We start from the raw sequence: 16,383 nt of genomic DNA, 5'->3' as shown, positions 1-16,383 counted from the left end.
TGGTAACTTATTCGCTGGCTGGTTTTGGGACTATTCAGCTGGTCCTATTTATTCCAGTGGCTATGTTACTTTCAGTTTAATTTTCTTGTTGTGATGCTTACAACGCCAACACAAAAAACTTTTCACCTCTAAAGTCACAGAGTCCTTGATCTCCCTCTTCTCTTGATAATTAAGGTATCAATCACATTCCTTTTCCTCCAGTTCCCCCCCTCCATTAAAAGGTAAAAATAATCCTATGCTTTACTCCAAAAATTCTTTTGGCGATATCTGCTCACTGAAGAGTTATTTTGCACATTTTAATCCAGTAGGACAATAATAATAATAATTAATAAGAATACATGCAAGAAGAAAACGCTGGGTAAGAAAAAGGGTTTATAACATTATCATTTTAGTTTCTTACTTACAACGATTGGCAATAAAAAAAAATCTTAACTGTTTAAAAGAGCAAACCAAAACAAACAAACAAACAAACAAAAAAACCAAAAGAAAAACCAAAACAAAACCACAAAGCAAAAAACCTAACCACGCACAATAAAAATAATGCCACAGAAAACCTTTGAGAAATGGCACTTTCCCCCATGCATACAAATGTATATATTTAATAGTCTCTGGTCTGTAAAAGTTACTGCTTTGCAAACAGCAGACACAAGGGCAGGCGTCTTTTCCTCTCTTCTTAACTCCTATATCTATTTATCTTTTTTCCTTCTTGTGCAAATGCACTTCTGAAGTACGGTGCAATTTTCTCTTCTCCCCCCCCCCCCCCCCCCCCCGCATGTGTTTTGTTTTTCTCTGGGTCATTCCCTTGCATTCCCTCCTCCCCGTCCATTGTCTCCCTTAAATCCATTCCCTTTTTCCCCCCCTAACACTCACTAAACTCTCTCTGGCTCTTGCCAAAAAGGATCATTGTTAGTTTCTTCACCCCTCTCTCTCTCTCTCTCCTCGCTCATTCCCCAAACCTGTTTATTTATGCACACGTCACCGGGGGAGCCCCCGCCCCCTCCTGCATCTCATTAAGTGCCTAGTGTGTTTCTCTCTCCCTGTCAATAATCCCGGATCCCAGACTTCTCCGTTCCTCCGGATTTCGATCCCCCTTTTTCTATCTGTCAATCAGCGCCGCCTTTGAACTGAAAAGCTCTCAGTCTAACTTCAACTCACTCAAACCCGAGCGGCACGGGCTCCCTATGTCTGCGGCGTCTCCCCCCCTCTTCAGCTGACTTCTCCTTTGGTTTGTTTGTATTTTTTTTAAAAACAATAACTCCCCCCCCATCTATTTTTTGTTTAATTATTATTATTATTCTCACATTGGGCGTGAGGGGGTTGTGCGCCCTTGGCACGTTGATCAGCTCCCTGGAAGGAAGGAAGAAAGAGAGAGAGAGAGGGGGGGAAAAAATCCAGAAGAAGGAGAAGAAGAAACCCAAAGTCACTGGTGCAGAGAGGAAAGGAAAGACATTTCCCTCCCCTCCTCCTCCTTCTTTTTCCCCTCCCCAGGAGGAAAGAGAGAAGAAGAAGAAAACAACCCCTTCACCTTGGACTTTTTTTTCCCCCCCGGTGCAAAACTTTTTCCTTTCTTCCCCCCCCCTCCCCTTTCCCTTTTTGCAAAATTGCTGCCGGTGGGGTGAGCCGGCAGGAAAATGCCGCAGCTGAACGGCGGTGGAGGAGACGACTTGGGGGCCAACGATGAGCTGATCTCTTTCAAAGACGAAGGGGAGCAGGAGGAGAAGATCTCCGACAACTCCTCGGCAGAGCGGGATTTAGCGGATGTCAAGTCCTCCCTGGTCAATGAATCGGAAACGAATCAAAACAGCTCCTCAGACTCGGAGGTAAGGAGGGGAACCCCAAAATCCCCCCCCCCCGGCCTTGGCTTAGGGGGCAGGCGGAGGTGGGGGGCTTTGCTTTGCAACTGTGTTATGGGGCTAATCCTAAAACACAACTTGGGGTGGGGGGGGAGTGTTGCGATGTCGCTACAATGTTTGGCTTTAAGTTTCCTCCATTGCACAAACTTGTAACTCTGTTTCTCTCTCTCCCCCCCCATCCACCTTTTTGTGTGTGTGTGTGTGTCCCCATCTTTCCTCCCCCCCCCCCCCCGTGCTCCCAGGCGGAGAGACGGCCTCCGCCTAGGTCCGAAACTTTCAGAGATAAATCGAGGGAAAGTTTAGAAGAAGGTGAGTACCTCGCCCCCCCCACCCTGCCCCCCAAGCGAGGAGCCCCCCAGCTCCGAGGGGCGACCTGCCGAAGCCAGCCCAGGGCGGCCCCAGCTGCGCGCTGCTGTGCTGGTCGCCCAACTTTGCCTGGCGGGGCGGAGGGGGGGGGGGCAGAGACACTTTCCTAACAAAGTTCCCCCCCCCTCTTTTTATCCCCCCTTTTCACCCCCCCTCTCTCTCTTTCTGCCCCGCCATGTTAGCTGCGAAAAGGCAAGATGGAGGGTTGTTTAAGGGCCCACCATACCCTGGTTATCCTTTTATAATGATCCCCGACCTGACCAGCCCGTACCTCCCCAATGGATCGCTCTCTCCAACTGCAAGAACAGTAAGTGGCGCATATACCTCTCTCTCTCTCTGTTTATTAAACCATCGTTCACTGCTAGCATTGTACATTTCCTTCCTCTCCCCCCCCACCCCCATCGCGAAGCCCCCGATGCCTCCTGCATGTCCTCCCCGCCCCCCTCCCGCCAGTCAGAAACTTTCCAAACTTTTATGGCTTTTGCAGAATGGGATTTGTTTACACTTCGCCATATTTTTTCTTTTTGCTTTTTTAAAAAAAACTTTCAGTTTCGTGTGGAGGTCTTTTCACCTCTCGATTCTTCCTTCCTCAAAATAAAATAAAATTAAAATAAATCCCAGGCTGTGTTTTGGTTTCTTTTCTCATCAGCTGAATCTCAAATCTGATTTCTACAAAACTCTTCATTTTCCATGGTGAATGATCTGTTTTCTTCTGCCCTCTTCAGTGGCGTCTTGGTCTCTTCCCCCTCCTTTTTTTAACCTCCCCCTTAACCCTTTCCTTGCTGCAGAAGCTCCCTCAAATACTGATGTACTGTATTAGCAGTCACCAAGTTATATAGTTTCTCTCTTATCCTGTTTTGTAAAGACTAGAAACTTTAAAAAAAAATCCATTGCAAGTTGTCTGGCCTTTTCACTTTGGTTCAGCAATTTCTCTCTCTTTGTGTTTATGGCAAGTTCTTTTCCACTTTTTTTTGCGGGGGGGGGGTGTTATTGACGTTTAATTGCAAACTCACAGGCTTGAGTCTTTTAAACTGAACAAACCTTGATCAGGGAGATGAATCCATCTCTTGAACACTCACAGAAAAAGCCCATCCTTACCCCGAGCTAAACACACAGCCCTTATTTTGCAATGGGAGAAAGACCTGAAGGAGTTCTTTCTTTATTTGTGTGTGGCTAAGCTGAGTCCTGAAAGGAGTTAGAGCAGAGCACAGACCAGGACTGATACAATAAACAGAAACTGCCTTCTAAAAAAAAAAAAAATGAATAAATTAAACAACCCCCCACTTGGAAGTGCATTCTAAAAATAATAACCTTCCTGAAAATATATGTGAGTGTGTGGATAAAGGGTTAGATTTTCTGGGTAAAAGTGTGTGTGTGTGTGTGTGGAGGAGAAGAAGGAGGGAAGTAATTGTAGTTCACATAATGATGGTCTATTAAACTTTGGGGTTTGATGGCGGTCGGTTTGTCTCTTGCTGCTGTTTCTCCTTTGATGGCTTGTAGTATCACTAACTGCTGTATACCCCTTTGTAACACACATCAAGGCCAATTTTTTTTTTAAAGGAGAGTTTTTTAATTATGAATGGTAACCCTATGGGGAGTACAAAATGCTAAGAAGTGTTTGTTTACACTTGCCAGGTTGTCATTTTGCATTCTTTAGGTGCTTTTAAATCTGCAGGGTCCCCCACCATCACCATGTATCTGTTTACACATTTTTTGTAACGTGAGAGAGCAATTTGAAATAACAGATCTACTGTTCAGTAGATGTTGAATCTGTGCTAATGGCTTAAGTCTTGGACGATTCCAGTTTATCGGATCTACAAGTGTTTCAAAGTGTTAAAATATTAAACGTCAGGTCAGGCTTGTTTTCACTCAGTAAAGTGGCACTAGCAACCTAGATTAGTAAATATAGAGGAATAGAAATATGAAAAAAATATTTTCCTAGTTTTGCAGGTATTTAAGGATGTGATAGCGTTTTAGTTATTTTATTATGGTTATTATCTTGTAAGGCTGCTTTTCAAGCGCCATGATTTCTAAGACAGTGGAAGAGGGTGACTGCAGTTTGTAGTTTTAATGATTGGGGTTTGTAATTTTAATGATGGGGAGGGGAAAAGCATGGGCAGAATGCATTATATTTTGCTTCAAATATGGTTATGTATGTGTTTTGTGTGTGCATGGCTTTTTTTTTTTTTTTTTTTTTTTAAATCAAATTCAGTTCAAGATCTCAGAGTATTCCCCCAAAATTACTTTGTTCCAAATAGTTTTCTATTGTAGTTTTTTAAAAACTTAAAATGCATTTCAGTATTCCAAGAATAGTTAGCTTAATTGAGGTCTCACATTTGGTTTTTGTCTTCTGATCTTTTTCCAAAAATATTTTTGTGACAACAGACATAATTCCTTATTACATTTATTTGCCACCTTCTTTTTTCTCATTAGAACCTAAAGATATGGCTCATTTAGTAGTTACCTTTAAAGGATATATTCCTCCCCTTCTCCCTACATTTAAAAAAGGCCTTCATAAGAATGTTCTGTTTGTATGAATTAAAGGTATTGTAGAAAAGATTACATGTTATTTTATTGTTGACATAGCAGGTGGCCTTGTAGTGTGTTATCAGATGGATTCTAAAAGGGATATTTCCATTCTCAATAGGCAATTTTATTATTTGCACATCAGGAACCACAAACCTTTTCATACCTTAACCTTTTTTCTTTCACATTCTGTATGTCTCCGTGTTTGCTTACCACTTAATTATGGGCTGAAAAAATTAAAGTTGTTCATTTAGGCCTGAAAGCAGAATAATTTAAAGATTAGGAAGGATAGATGTTGTCTGACATACTGTATGTTCTAGGTGTATTCTTGACATCTACTAAACCAGCTTTCAATCCCAAACCTGCTAGATTTTAGTTTTAAATGCAAGTTGGAAATGTATAGAAAATTCTGCATAGTTATTATTTAGTATATAAAAAAATACATATTGTGTAGACTTCTAATACCCTAGCCTTTAAATTTTCCGAGAGTATAAGGTAAAAAGGTGTAGTTGTGGAACATATTTTTTTTTTCTTTTTTGTTGCTGCTGCTGCTGTGGTTTGTTTGTTAACTTTGGTTTAGCAGAATTTTTGTTAATTGTAAATGTATCTGCAGCTGTCTGTTGTTCAAAAGCAAACTCCTAGGAACACTGATTTCTTCTTTTCTGTTTTAAGAACGTAAAGAATTATGAAGTATCATTAAATCTGCTTATGATGAATAATACATTATCTCAAGAATAATGCTTTAATTGTTGAAGACTCCATAAAGCTTGAGAGTAATAATTTTATTTTAAAATGACAAAGATTTGTCTGTATAATGTTAATTTTGTCTTTGATAGAGTAATGTGGATGGCTTTTAAGAATACAGATACGCATTAAGGAGAGATCTAGTCAAATAGGAATGAAGTAATTTATCTGAGAATCTCTGTCTCGTATACTTGAAGAGGGACTGTGGTAGCTGGCTATTAGGAATAATAAAAGAAATTGTTTTCATTTCAAAGTTTAAAAACAGAGAAGTTGTATTTAATTTGAATCCTGCATTTAGTGTTTTAGTTAATGTTTTCAACCAGCAAATAGAAGTATTTTGTTAAGAATATTTACCAGCAGATTTTTCATATTTTTATCAGTGCTGTTGTATCTTCCTTTGCCCTAAATTGTTTGCTTTCCAAGTGAGAGATTTGTTACTAGATTGCACATAAGGCAGCATCTTGTGTTCATTTGTGAATTTTGAATGCTTGGCACAGCAAAATATGAGAGCAGCCCATTCACTAAGGTTTTACGTTCAGTAAAGGAAACTTTAAAAAAAAAAAACAGACTTGAAAAATGGATGTTTTCCTTTATCTACTGAATCAAACATAATCCTTTTTAATACAAAAGAGGTAGACACTGAAGTGTGAAGGGTTAATGGTGGTCCTTTTTCCCCTCCTTGAATTGTTTTGACAACACTTTTCAAAGTGTGACATTCCAAGCCCCCTGCAATACAATGTAATATTACTGTAATTACACAGGTCATTACATTTTAAATAGAGAACAATAAAATGCTTATTGGTACTGAAAAAGAACAGGTGTTCTTGCTCTTCTTTTGGTATTTATGCTAATTGTTTTTCATCTCCTTCAGAAATATTTATGGCTAGGCATGTTAAGATTTCAGTTTCGATATGACAGTATTAATTCTGTACTAATCTTAATGGTTGCGGTTTAATGTCTGCAATATGGATTATGGTATTAACATCCACCAACTAGTTTAATAATGTAGATATAACTTAATATGTCAGCACTTTAGTGCTCTATGGTACTTAGCATTCAGTGATGTGCATTATTCACTCTCCCTTTTTTTAATGGACATGTTTTTAATAAAGTTTCTGGAATTGTGTAGGAACATGCTATTATATAAGAATTGATGGTCCTGTGGTATAAATTGGTTGGAACGTACAATATGAAACTTCTGAATGCTTAAGTAGATAGATTGCTAATTCTGCAGCAGAGTGAATCATTGGTGGAGGTATACAATGGTAAATAGTTTGGATTCTGTTAATTTTTTTTCCATAAAGAATCTGAATGTCCCTGATGTGATTTCATTTTAGGGAAAATTCAGCATTGGTTGGTCAGCCAGCTTCTCTCTGAAGGGGCTATGAAAAACAGTTATAGCAAAGTTTCATGTTTCTGGGAGCTTGCAAAACAATATAATGCAGTACTGTTACTTGAGTGTACTGGATAATTGCAGTACTGCACTTCATTAAAAATAATATTTGCTTTAGAAATTGAACCTTTTAATAGGTGCACCGGTGGCTGATCTGTACTTGAAAAATTACAGTAGATGCCTTTCCAGGTTTTGAATGTATGCATATATTACTGGTGTTAGATTTTTTTTTCTATTCTTTTCTCTCTGTTTTTTATTTTGCTTTTTGTTTTCTGCAAACACAAAAATATGTCGGTTAGTCAGTTAAACAATATGGTGCAGCTTTAGTGAAGATTGTAAACCAGAGTTCAGGTGAAAAAGTGTTTTACATTTGTCAGATTTTCATGACTGGGTTTCAAAATCAGATTAAAAATGCCTTGTAGAGAAAGGACAGCTGCAGATTTTTTGGGTGGATGTGAGTTTCTATGCCATGACTAAAACTCTGAGGACCTTTTCCCAGCTGTCTTGGAGTTATGTGGAAGTTGGATTATTGGCAGTTAAGCATGAGACAACCTGGATTTAGCAAATGCTCTCCTACACAGGAAGTAGATGACATTATAGTGGGGGAAGGGAGGAGATTCTTGTGCAGACAGAAGCAGGCAAGAAATAATATGGTTCTTCCCCCCATCTCCTCGCCCCTCTCAACTTCAAAACAAGTGTTTGCTTGTGTATGTACACATTTTTTTCCCCCATGGTTTGTACATGAATAGGATATTATCACCGCTTCACTGTAACTGTTGTGAGAACTTTTGTTTCGTGGTGTTGTTTGTAGGGTTAGAGAGAAGTTTAGAGGTGTGTGTGTGTGTTTTTCTTCAGGTACTAATTACTGTAAATATGCAAGTAAGCCTTAAACTTGGGTTCATAATTGGGCACGTTTGTGAAGGAAATGGTTAATTTTACAACCAAAGGCAAACTTGCACCTCGACAGGTCTGCTGAAAGAAATGTGCCACAGTCATTTGCTGGCAAGCAGCACAGGGTCATAAATCCACAGGGTTTATTTACAGCCTATAACACTTATGAATGTTAAGATATTTGACGCCACGCTGGCCTTATAATATCCAAGGTCCACAGACACTGGCAGTGGGTCAAATTTCTTTCACTAATTATAAGCAATGAGAGATTGGGGGGTGGGGGTGGAAATCATGAAAACCCCAAAAAGCTAAGAATATTGCACTCCTCCTCCTAACTGCAGGTTTGTGTTTTTGCTGTTTACATAGGATATAGTTAAGTTTATAATTAACACTTGTAGTGCAGAAAAATTCAAGAGCAATTCTAAACAATGCAGACAGCCAAATTAAAAGTTACTACAGCTTGCATCCTTTACGAACACACTGACAGTATTGTGTAGTGTATCTAGATACCAACCCAACAAAATATTTCCCAGAATACTTAAAGAAACTTGATACCTGGAACTGCCCTTTAATTTATTGATGTACCAACGAGCTGGAAAAAGAAAAATCGCATGCCAGGATTAATGCACAAGTTAAATGCATCTTGGAAATGTGTATTATTAGCCTGTTTTTTTTTAAAAGATGTTTGGATAGGACTTCAGTAAAAAGCTAGATTCTGTGAAAACACACACAGAGTACAGCAGTTAACATTGTCAGCTTCGAAACAATAGTTGGATGAAAAAGGTTTTATGTGCTTCCAGAAGGAAAAATCTGAGTTTGCAGGGAGGAAAGTGTCGGGGAGGGGCGGGGGGGTGAGGAGGCTGGAAGTAGTGTTTGGGAGAAGAAAACTGTGTCTGAGGAAGTGTAGAGAATCCAGAGACCAGGGGAGGGTTATTAGATGACTAAGAAAGAATGCTAAAGTGCAGAGAGAAATATTACAGACTTGAAAAAACATATTTGGGTGAATGACTGAAAGGGAAGTTGGGGAGCTAGGGACTGATTCTTAAGTGTCAAGAAAGTCTTGGGGGACAGGGAAAAACATTTTCTTCACTCAGTAAAGCTTGTTGTTCACAGCTCACTCTTGATTAAACATGCTTTCCTGGAGTGGGCAGTTAAAATTTAAGTGCTTCTCTCTTGCCTGTGTGCTGTGTGTGTTTTAAACTAGACAACATGATTAATAAACTGTGCTTAGGTATTAATCTAATTTTAATTTCTCTAGCAGTTTCTTGATTTCAGCATCACCATAGATTACTGTCACATCCAGATACCAGATAGCAGGGGACAAGCTGGGAGAGTGGGGGAGAAAAAGACTGAGAAATTGACTCTTGTTCTCCATATGGGTTTCTTCTACAAATCATGTAAATCCTGACTCTTATTAAAAAAAAAAGGGGGGGGCTGTCATTGTACTTTCCACAAATAAATGTACAGGTAGTTTAGTTGAAGGCTTTATGCATTTTCCTAGTCAATGGAATGCTGTAACTTATTAGCCTCTGGGGATAAATATGGATCCCTTAACACCACATTACAAAGATGGTCTGGTAGTACCTTTTTAACAGGTTATCAACAGTGATGTTTTTTCATTTCGCAGGATACTTCACCCCTCCCTCCTCATCTAATTCCATGCTGGCAATTTAATCCATTCTAGTTTATTCTTTTGTTTTAGGCAGGCTAAAGCCTTGACCCTTATTCTTCTTGGGGTCATACACAGGCAGCCGGTTGGGCCAGTGCTGAATGAGTTAAGTTGCTAGCTAAAGTTTGGCTTCATGAAAGTAAATTTGAGGCCTGGTAGGCATTAGCAGGGCACAGCACATTTACAGAGCTTAATTAGTACGAACTGTAATTGTTCATGGGCTGCCAGAAGGAGTAATGTTCAGGAAAAGTGGAGTCGTTCTTTTGCAGTCTTCGGTTTTAAAACGATAAATCACTTGCATATTTGTGCAGTGATTCAAATGGAGCTGAGACCTCTCCATCTCAACATGTGGTAAATTGTAAAGTCAATGAATTGCAGATGTAGGGTACAGCCAGATTCCCAAAGAAAATGCAGAATGAATGGGCAAGAGTAACGCTGTAAATACTGACTGAGAGGATAACTGGGTTTCGGCTTGCTGTGCCAATTATGATGCACTAAAAACATCAGTAATTTTGTTCTAATCAATTTAAAGTTTCCTTAAACCAAATGCAGGGGTACTGTGTGACTTCACTTGAGGTGTTTTAGAAATACTGAATAACAATGGGATTCACACATGACAGCCAGATTAATTCCAATTAATTCATTATGGGTAGTCTTAGAGTTGTTCGTAAATGAATTGGTAATGATTGGACACTTTAAAATGACGCTGAAGCCACTTTTTAATGAGAAATGTAGTGGTAGAGAATGTCTTTGCATTCTAGTTCGGAGTATGCTGGGAAAGCTGTAGTGAGTTCTGCATTTCTTATCCACCTAGAAGCCCCATCAACTTCAGTGGGACTTCCTGGCTTAAGGAGCAATGTAGCATGAAACCCATAATCTGTACAGTACAGTTCATCTTGAACAGCTTTCTGTTACAAAAAACACTTATCCCTCTTGCAGTTATTAATGGAAGACTGGTTTCAGGAAGACTGTCTTCCCTCTGCCTGATTCAGAGACCACTGAGATCAGTGGAAAGTCTCCCATTGATTTCAACAGGCTTTGGATCATGCCCTGTATGTCCTGACCTGACTTGAAAGTTTTGCGAAAAGCGGGAAAAGGATTTTTTTTTTTTTTAAACGAATGACCCTTCCTATAGTGTCTGGTCATTGATTTTTAATATTTTAGATTCCTACAGGTATAAAACAACTAATGGGGTGTGATTCTGCAATCATGGTACATCGAGACCCGTGGTCCTCTCACCCCATGGAAGGCTCCCAGTGATTGCAGGGCCTGCTTTGAGGCCACCTTGCCAGTCAATACTGCCTTTCCGGTGTGAGTAGGTGGATTTGTATGGAAGTTGTAAAAGTTAATGATTGTTCTCTGACTCACAAGCTGCTGGTTTTAGTTTGAGGAAAAAAAATTAATGACAGTAAATGATGGAAATTATAGGAGACAAGTAGGCCTTGGTGAGAGGAAAAATAGATTTGCGTTGTTAAAATGTTTTTGCTTCTTGCTGAAGGAAGTGCAAGGTCAAGAGAAGATCTGTGGATAGTTTCTCTTTGTTGTCAGATGCTTAGGGTGCTGAATTCTTTCATGCATATGGTCAGACATTTAAATCAAATTCTTAGATGCCTGTCCATGTGGATGTTAAAGATCCCATGGCATTTTTTTTTAAATGGGTAGGAGATAATCCTTGTGTCCTGGCTAACAGTTTCCTCTACTCAGTAAAACAGATGATTTTAATGCCCAAGGCTCTGTGGGAAGTACTGTTGAGTGCATAATGGCTGCCATGTTTGACTACACAGTCTTTGCTTACCAGTGTCTAACTTACTGCTTTGTAAAGCTCTCTAGAGTGCCTAGGGTGTGAAAGGTGCTATAAAAAACAAAATCCTGGTCTGTCTTTCAGTTCCACTGTGGTGCTGCAGTTGAACTCCCAAAAATAGAGGGCTCCTTAGAAAAATACCAAATTGAAAATACTGCAGAGTACAATGTTTTGGCATGTGTGAGTTTGAATTTTAGAAACAAACAGTAGAAACAAAACACCTCCAACTTTTAAGAGATTCTTCACAGCCACAAAAGAAAGGGTCCAGCACCCATGTGAGTCGACAGCTCCCCCAGTTTATCTCAGATCAGTTGTTCTAGGATATGGCCATGTCTATACTAGGGACAAGTAACTAAATCTGTTTTAAAAGCCTGTCTAGTTGAACTGGTGCAAATCCCTAATGAAGTTGTTATTGAACTAGTTTAACTCTTGCTTAAATTGGTTTAGCTTGGGTCAATAACTTATATAGATAAGCAAGGGTTAAACTGGCTTAAGAGCATCTACATTACAGGCTTGCTTTGGCTGAATTAGACCAATTTAAAATTGATGTAGTTAAACCAGTGCCACATTACAGGTATATAGATAGGGCAATGGTTTTCAAACTTTTTGTATTGGTGTCCCCTTTCACGCAGCAAGCCTCTGAGTGTGATTCCCCCCTTATACATTATAACCCGGGAGGGATATAATTAATGGGGGGTCGGGGCTGTCAGACCCACAGAGCTGACAGCTCGGGACCCACATGGAACCACCTTGTGACCACAACCCCCAGTTTGAGAATGCATGGGATAGGGTTTATGTGCAGCATTACATATAGATAGCTGCATTGGTGAGCTCCCAGACTCAACAAAGGACTATTGAAAGGTTGTGGGTGGTTTGTATGTTTAAATATTTACTGGTATAAAGAATCCCATGAGAAGATTTAACCTTGAACGAACATAGAAGAATAAGTTGGTAGCCAGAGTGGCTACCTTTTTGTTTGCGTTGAGAAGTAGAGGAGAGATTCTTTTCTCCATATGTGTCTGCCTAGAGGTATGAATTATTGTTCCATGTCTGGATGCCAAGTTGTTGTGTGTGGTTTTTGTTTTAAACTGAGGATTTTAGTTTACTTCTCCCCTTTGCTCAAGCCCTCCCTATATTTCCCTCCAAAATAGAGCTAAGAGATTTTTGTATCTATACAAGAAAAAGAGGGGTGTTAGACAGAGAAGTCATGTTTTTTATGGGAGTTAGCCAAGCACATAACTTTTGTAGTAGCCAAAAATATAACTATATAAAGAAAAATACATTGCCCCCTAAAGGATGTTTATCTGCATAAGGACAATATATCTTCATAATCCATAGGCATCCCATATTTGATAGTCTTATTTATTCATTTTTGGGGGTTACTGTATCTTTTGCCTTGACATTAACTGTTGCTTACTCGTGGCAGTTGAGTGTATTTTGTGTTTAACTTCAACTCATTTTTAAAAAATGTGAATGTCTATGAAAACTAGACCAAAAGTGGAATTGGATGAACGAAAATGGAATTTGGAATCATTATAGCTTTGTTAATATATTCGTAATGTGATTATCTGCCTGGTTACATGTGCATGTCTGTGTTTATGTATGTAATATATATTATTCTAGAATGTATACTTTGTTATCAGGTGTCTATTCCATTTTAATTGACAATATGAGATTCCTGTGGTTACCCTGTGCACAGATTGCTTTGGGGCTCTACACGGTTTGTGGGAAGAAAAGATTCGACAAGTTTCCATTAAGCTCTGAATCGGGCAATTGGAAAAGAGGAGAATGAAATGAGCTGAAAAGAGGAACAACTTGTTAATGTTGCATTCTGTGCTTGGAACGAGAAACCTCTTTTAGACAAGAGTGGTTCTCAGGCCAAGAATTTCAAACTCGCAGAGAAACCTGTCCAGAACACAAAAGTTGTTTGAACGGGGTGCAGAATTGTCACAGTAATTAGAGCAATCTCCATTTACTGAGTGGCAGCTTTTATAAAGGACAGGGGATAAAGGGGTCAAATTCATCTTTCTCTCTGTGATTCACTTTTGATGAACTGCTTCTGTGTATGTGAAGGAGTGTGTGCGTGTGTGGCCACATTTTCGACTACTCATCATTAAATTGTCCTTGTTTTATATGAACCCAAGAGTTGATTTTTTTTTTTTCTCTAGTGACAATTCCAGGCATTATGCTTTATCTTGCATTGGTATTCTAATTGGACTGATATACCATACTAGGGTGATACTGACTGAAATTTGTCTCTGCTTTGCTTTAGCAACAAACACATTTCTTCATCAATATGCATCATTTTAGACCCAATGCTGCAATTTCTGACTCTTGCAAACAGTCCCATTAGCTTTAATAGGACGGCTTGCTTGTAGGAGCAAGGACTGTTTGCATGAATGACGCTAGTGGTGGGGCTAGTCCCTTAAAGTTTTTCATCTAGTCAGTCTGGAGTTTTGCTATTGAGCTCATTGGGAGAAGGTCCATAGGCTGCATGAGGTTGGGTCTTGGGAACAAGTCATATAATTTGTTACAGATTGTTTTTTAATCATTGTTTGTATTACTGTAGTACCGAGGCCTCAATCCGGGCTCCATTGTGTCAGGCACTGTACAGACACATATGGAGAATGGATAGCTTATTCAGCAGTGTGAATGTTAGTAATAGGAAGAAAAGATTAAAAGTCAGTGGAAGTTAAGTTAGGCCTGCACCTAAGATTTAATTGACCTAGCAATGGTTGCTTAGGGCTGTGAAAAATTTCACACCCTGTGCGACGTAGTTGGGTTGACCTAATCCCCACTGTAAATGTGTCTAGGACGGCGGAAGAATTCTTTGTTCAATGGAATTCTTCCATCGACCTATCTACTGCCTCTCAGAGAGGTGGCTTAATGACATGTATGGGGGGAAAACCCTTCTGTTGATGTAGGACGTGTCTATGCGCTACGGCTGTAGCTGCTGGACTGTTGGCATACCCTAACTCGCTTAGTGACTTTTGAAAATTCTACCCTAAATGCATAAGTTATACAGATGTATCCCCCGTTCGCATTTCATCTGTTGTTACTGCTTTAGCTTGAGCTTCCACAGAGCCTTTTTAAAAATCATGTAGGGATCTGCCATTGTAGTTCGTAATCTCTCTAGGGTAGAGACCTTTTTCTAATTATGTGTGTGATACTGCTTTTGGGCGCTGTGTAACTCAAATAACCCAATCTTGCCTCCTTCTTCCATCATTGTCCCCAAATACATAGGTGAACCTATATAGAAAAAAACCTTTGTCCTCTCTCTTGCTCTGTAACCCTGTTCCCCCAACTTTAAATCCCACTTCCAGGAGAGGGGGAATGGAGGCTAGCCAGGCTGGGTGGGAATGGAGTGGGCACACACTTTCCCTCCCCCTCCCAGCTCTTCAGAGCTTCCCAGGAAGAGATAATACAGCCTTTTCCATGGTGCATTTTTTTTGGGAGCTGTGGGAGATTTGGGGGCATCCCCAAGGAAGTTGGGGAACAAAGGGTCCAATCTTGCCTCTCTTACTTTAATGGGATTTCTCATGTGAGATAAAGTCAGTGGAATTATTCACATGAATAAAGGTTGGGCTGCTAAAGTATTTGATTACTACATTCCAGGACCTAGATCAGATCAGGGCCTAAATACACCTTCAAGTAGAGGAGAGCAGAATACTGGTAATTAAGTCCAGAATTTCTTGAAATAAGACACTTGTCACATTTCATTGGAAACCCGAAAATAGGCCAATTTCCCCGAAAAGAAACTGACTAATATATATATTCAGGGGTTTTATTAAGCAAAATCTGGCCATTTTCCATTGGAAATGGACCAGTTTTTAGGTAGACCTGGACCCATTTCTTAGCAAAATCAGATTTGTTATTTTGAGCAAAGGCAGCTTTTTTGCATCAAAAAGTTGTGAAAACTTGCTCATGTGCAACTTCTCAGTGCAAAACCAGCTGCTCCGTCCCCTGGGAAAGGATCGTGCCTGGTTTTCTGAATGCAGTTCATCTCAAAGCAGATGGTTTTTTCCTTCACTTTTGTAGCGCTCTGCTTGTCTATGCCTTTGGTAATATGAATCTAGAGATTTTAACATTTCCAAAGTGAAGTACGCACAAGGGGAATTTCCTTTGGAATTCCATGCAGGGAATAGGTGATCCTGGTAATCATGTTCATTTGCTCACTCGTTGTCATGACAAGTAGTAGAATTTATACTTACTTATACAGAAGATGGATGATATAATTTAGTCTAAAACTTGTGCTTGTCCATAAGCCAGTTTTGATGTGCCTGCCAGCCTGAAAGTCCTCAATATGCATGGGTCCAATTATCAAAAATATGGCATTTATTTGGATATACCTGTTGCAATTTACTGGCCTCTATTAATGCTGCTTTCCTGCACCCAATCTCTCGTATTTTTTAATCTGATAATTTCTCTGTAATGGATGTCTTCTTCAATTACATGTGTACTGTAGTAATTCTGCATCACTCAGGGTAACTTGATATCTTATATTTGGTTATTGAATAGCCTTCCCTTTGCTTTGGATTACTATGGTCATTTAAAACCTAGTAACAAATCACAATATGTGCATCTGCAATCAATGCCATGGCTCCAGTTAGATATGGAAGGAGAAAGCGGACGTCTTTTATTCATAAACTGCTTGAGATGTGGTCCTGTAGTTTGTGACGACAGCAAAAAGCTTTTATTTGATTTTTTTACGGTTCATCATTCAGTTGCAAAGCACATGTTACGCATCCTGTAAAAGCAGCCATTGGTTGCAATTCAGATGGTGATTCAGTCCAGCAGAGCCCCTACTACATCAACTAGCATGATCAGTGTTTTTTCACAGTCTTGCTTTCCTGCCTGTTTTGGAGATTTTTTTTTTTTTTAATGTGTGACAATAAGTAGTTTTAAGATAAATAAGATGCTTCTCTTCAGGGGAATTCATCTCTCATGTGTGGTCCCAATCCTGCAAAGACTCACAGATGTGTTTAACTTTACTCACCTGCATACCCAGTGGGATTGCTCACGTGGGTAAGGTTAAGCACAAGTATAGATGTTAGCAGGATCACGTCCTAAGTATGTAATCGTGGGGGTAAGAATGGAGGCTGCCTTTTTTTTTTTTTTCTTCAGAGAAGTGAGAGTGAGG

General features: G+C 39.6%; 1 protein-coding gene across 37 annotated transcripts in view; it reads left to right on the top strand.

The window, feature by feature from the left end:
* Window positions 1-1,600: 1,600 nt before the first annotated feature.
* Window positions 1,601-16,383, top strand: part of TCF7L2 (transcription factor 7 like 2) — a 204,118-nt gene continuing 189,335 nt past the window's right edge. For 8 of the 37 annotated variants that reach the window (XM_074959345.1, XM_074959314.1, XM_074959327.1 and 5 more), the window contains exons 1-3: window positions 1,608-1,820; window positions 2,096-2,162; window positions 2,402-2,526. In XM_074959345.1, coding sequence (XP_074815446.1) covers window positions 1,632-1,820; window positions 2,096-2,162; window positions 2,402-2,526 — 381 coding nt within the window. In that variant the 5' untranslated portion in view covers window positions 1,608-1,631. Of the gene's footprint in view, window positions 1,821-2,095; window positions 2,163-2,401; window positions 2,527-16,383 lie in introns of all 37 variants that reach the window. The other 29 variants (XM_074959346.1, XM_074959309.1, XM_074959322.1 and 26 more) reach the window with 12 other exon arrangements.

The sequence above is a fragment of the Natator depressus genome, chromosome 7 (genome assembly GCF_965152275.1).
Source record: "Natator depressus isolate rNatDep1 chromosome 7, rNatDep2.hap1, whole genome shotgun sequence".
NCBI classification, from domain to species: domain Eukaryota; kingdom Metazoa; phylum Chordata; order Testudines; family Cheloniidae; genus Natator; species Natator depressus.
This window is presented reverse-complemented; position numbering and strand designations above follow the sequence as displayed.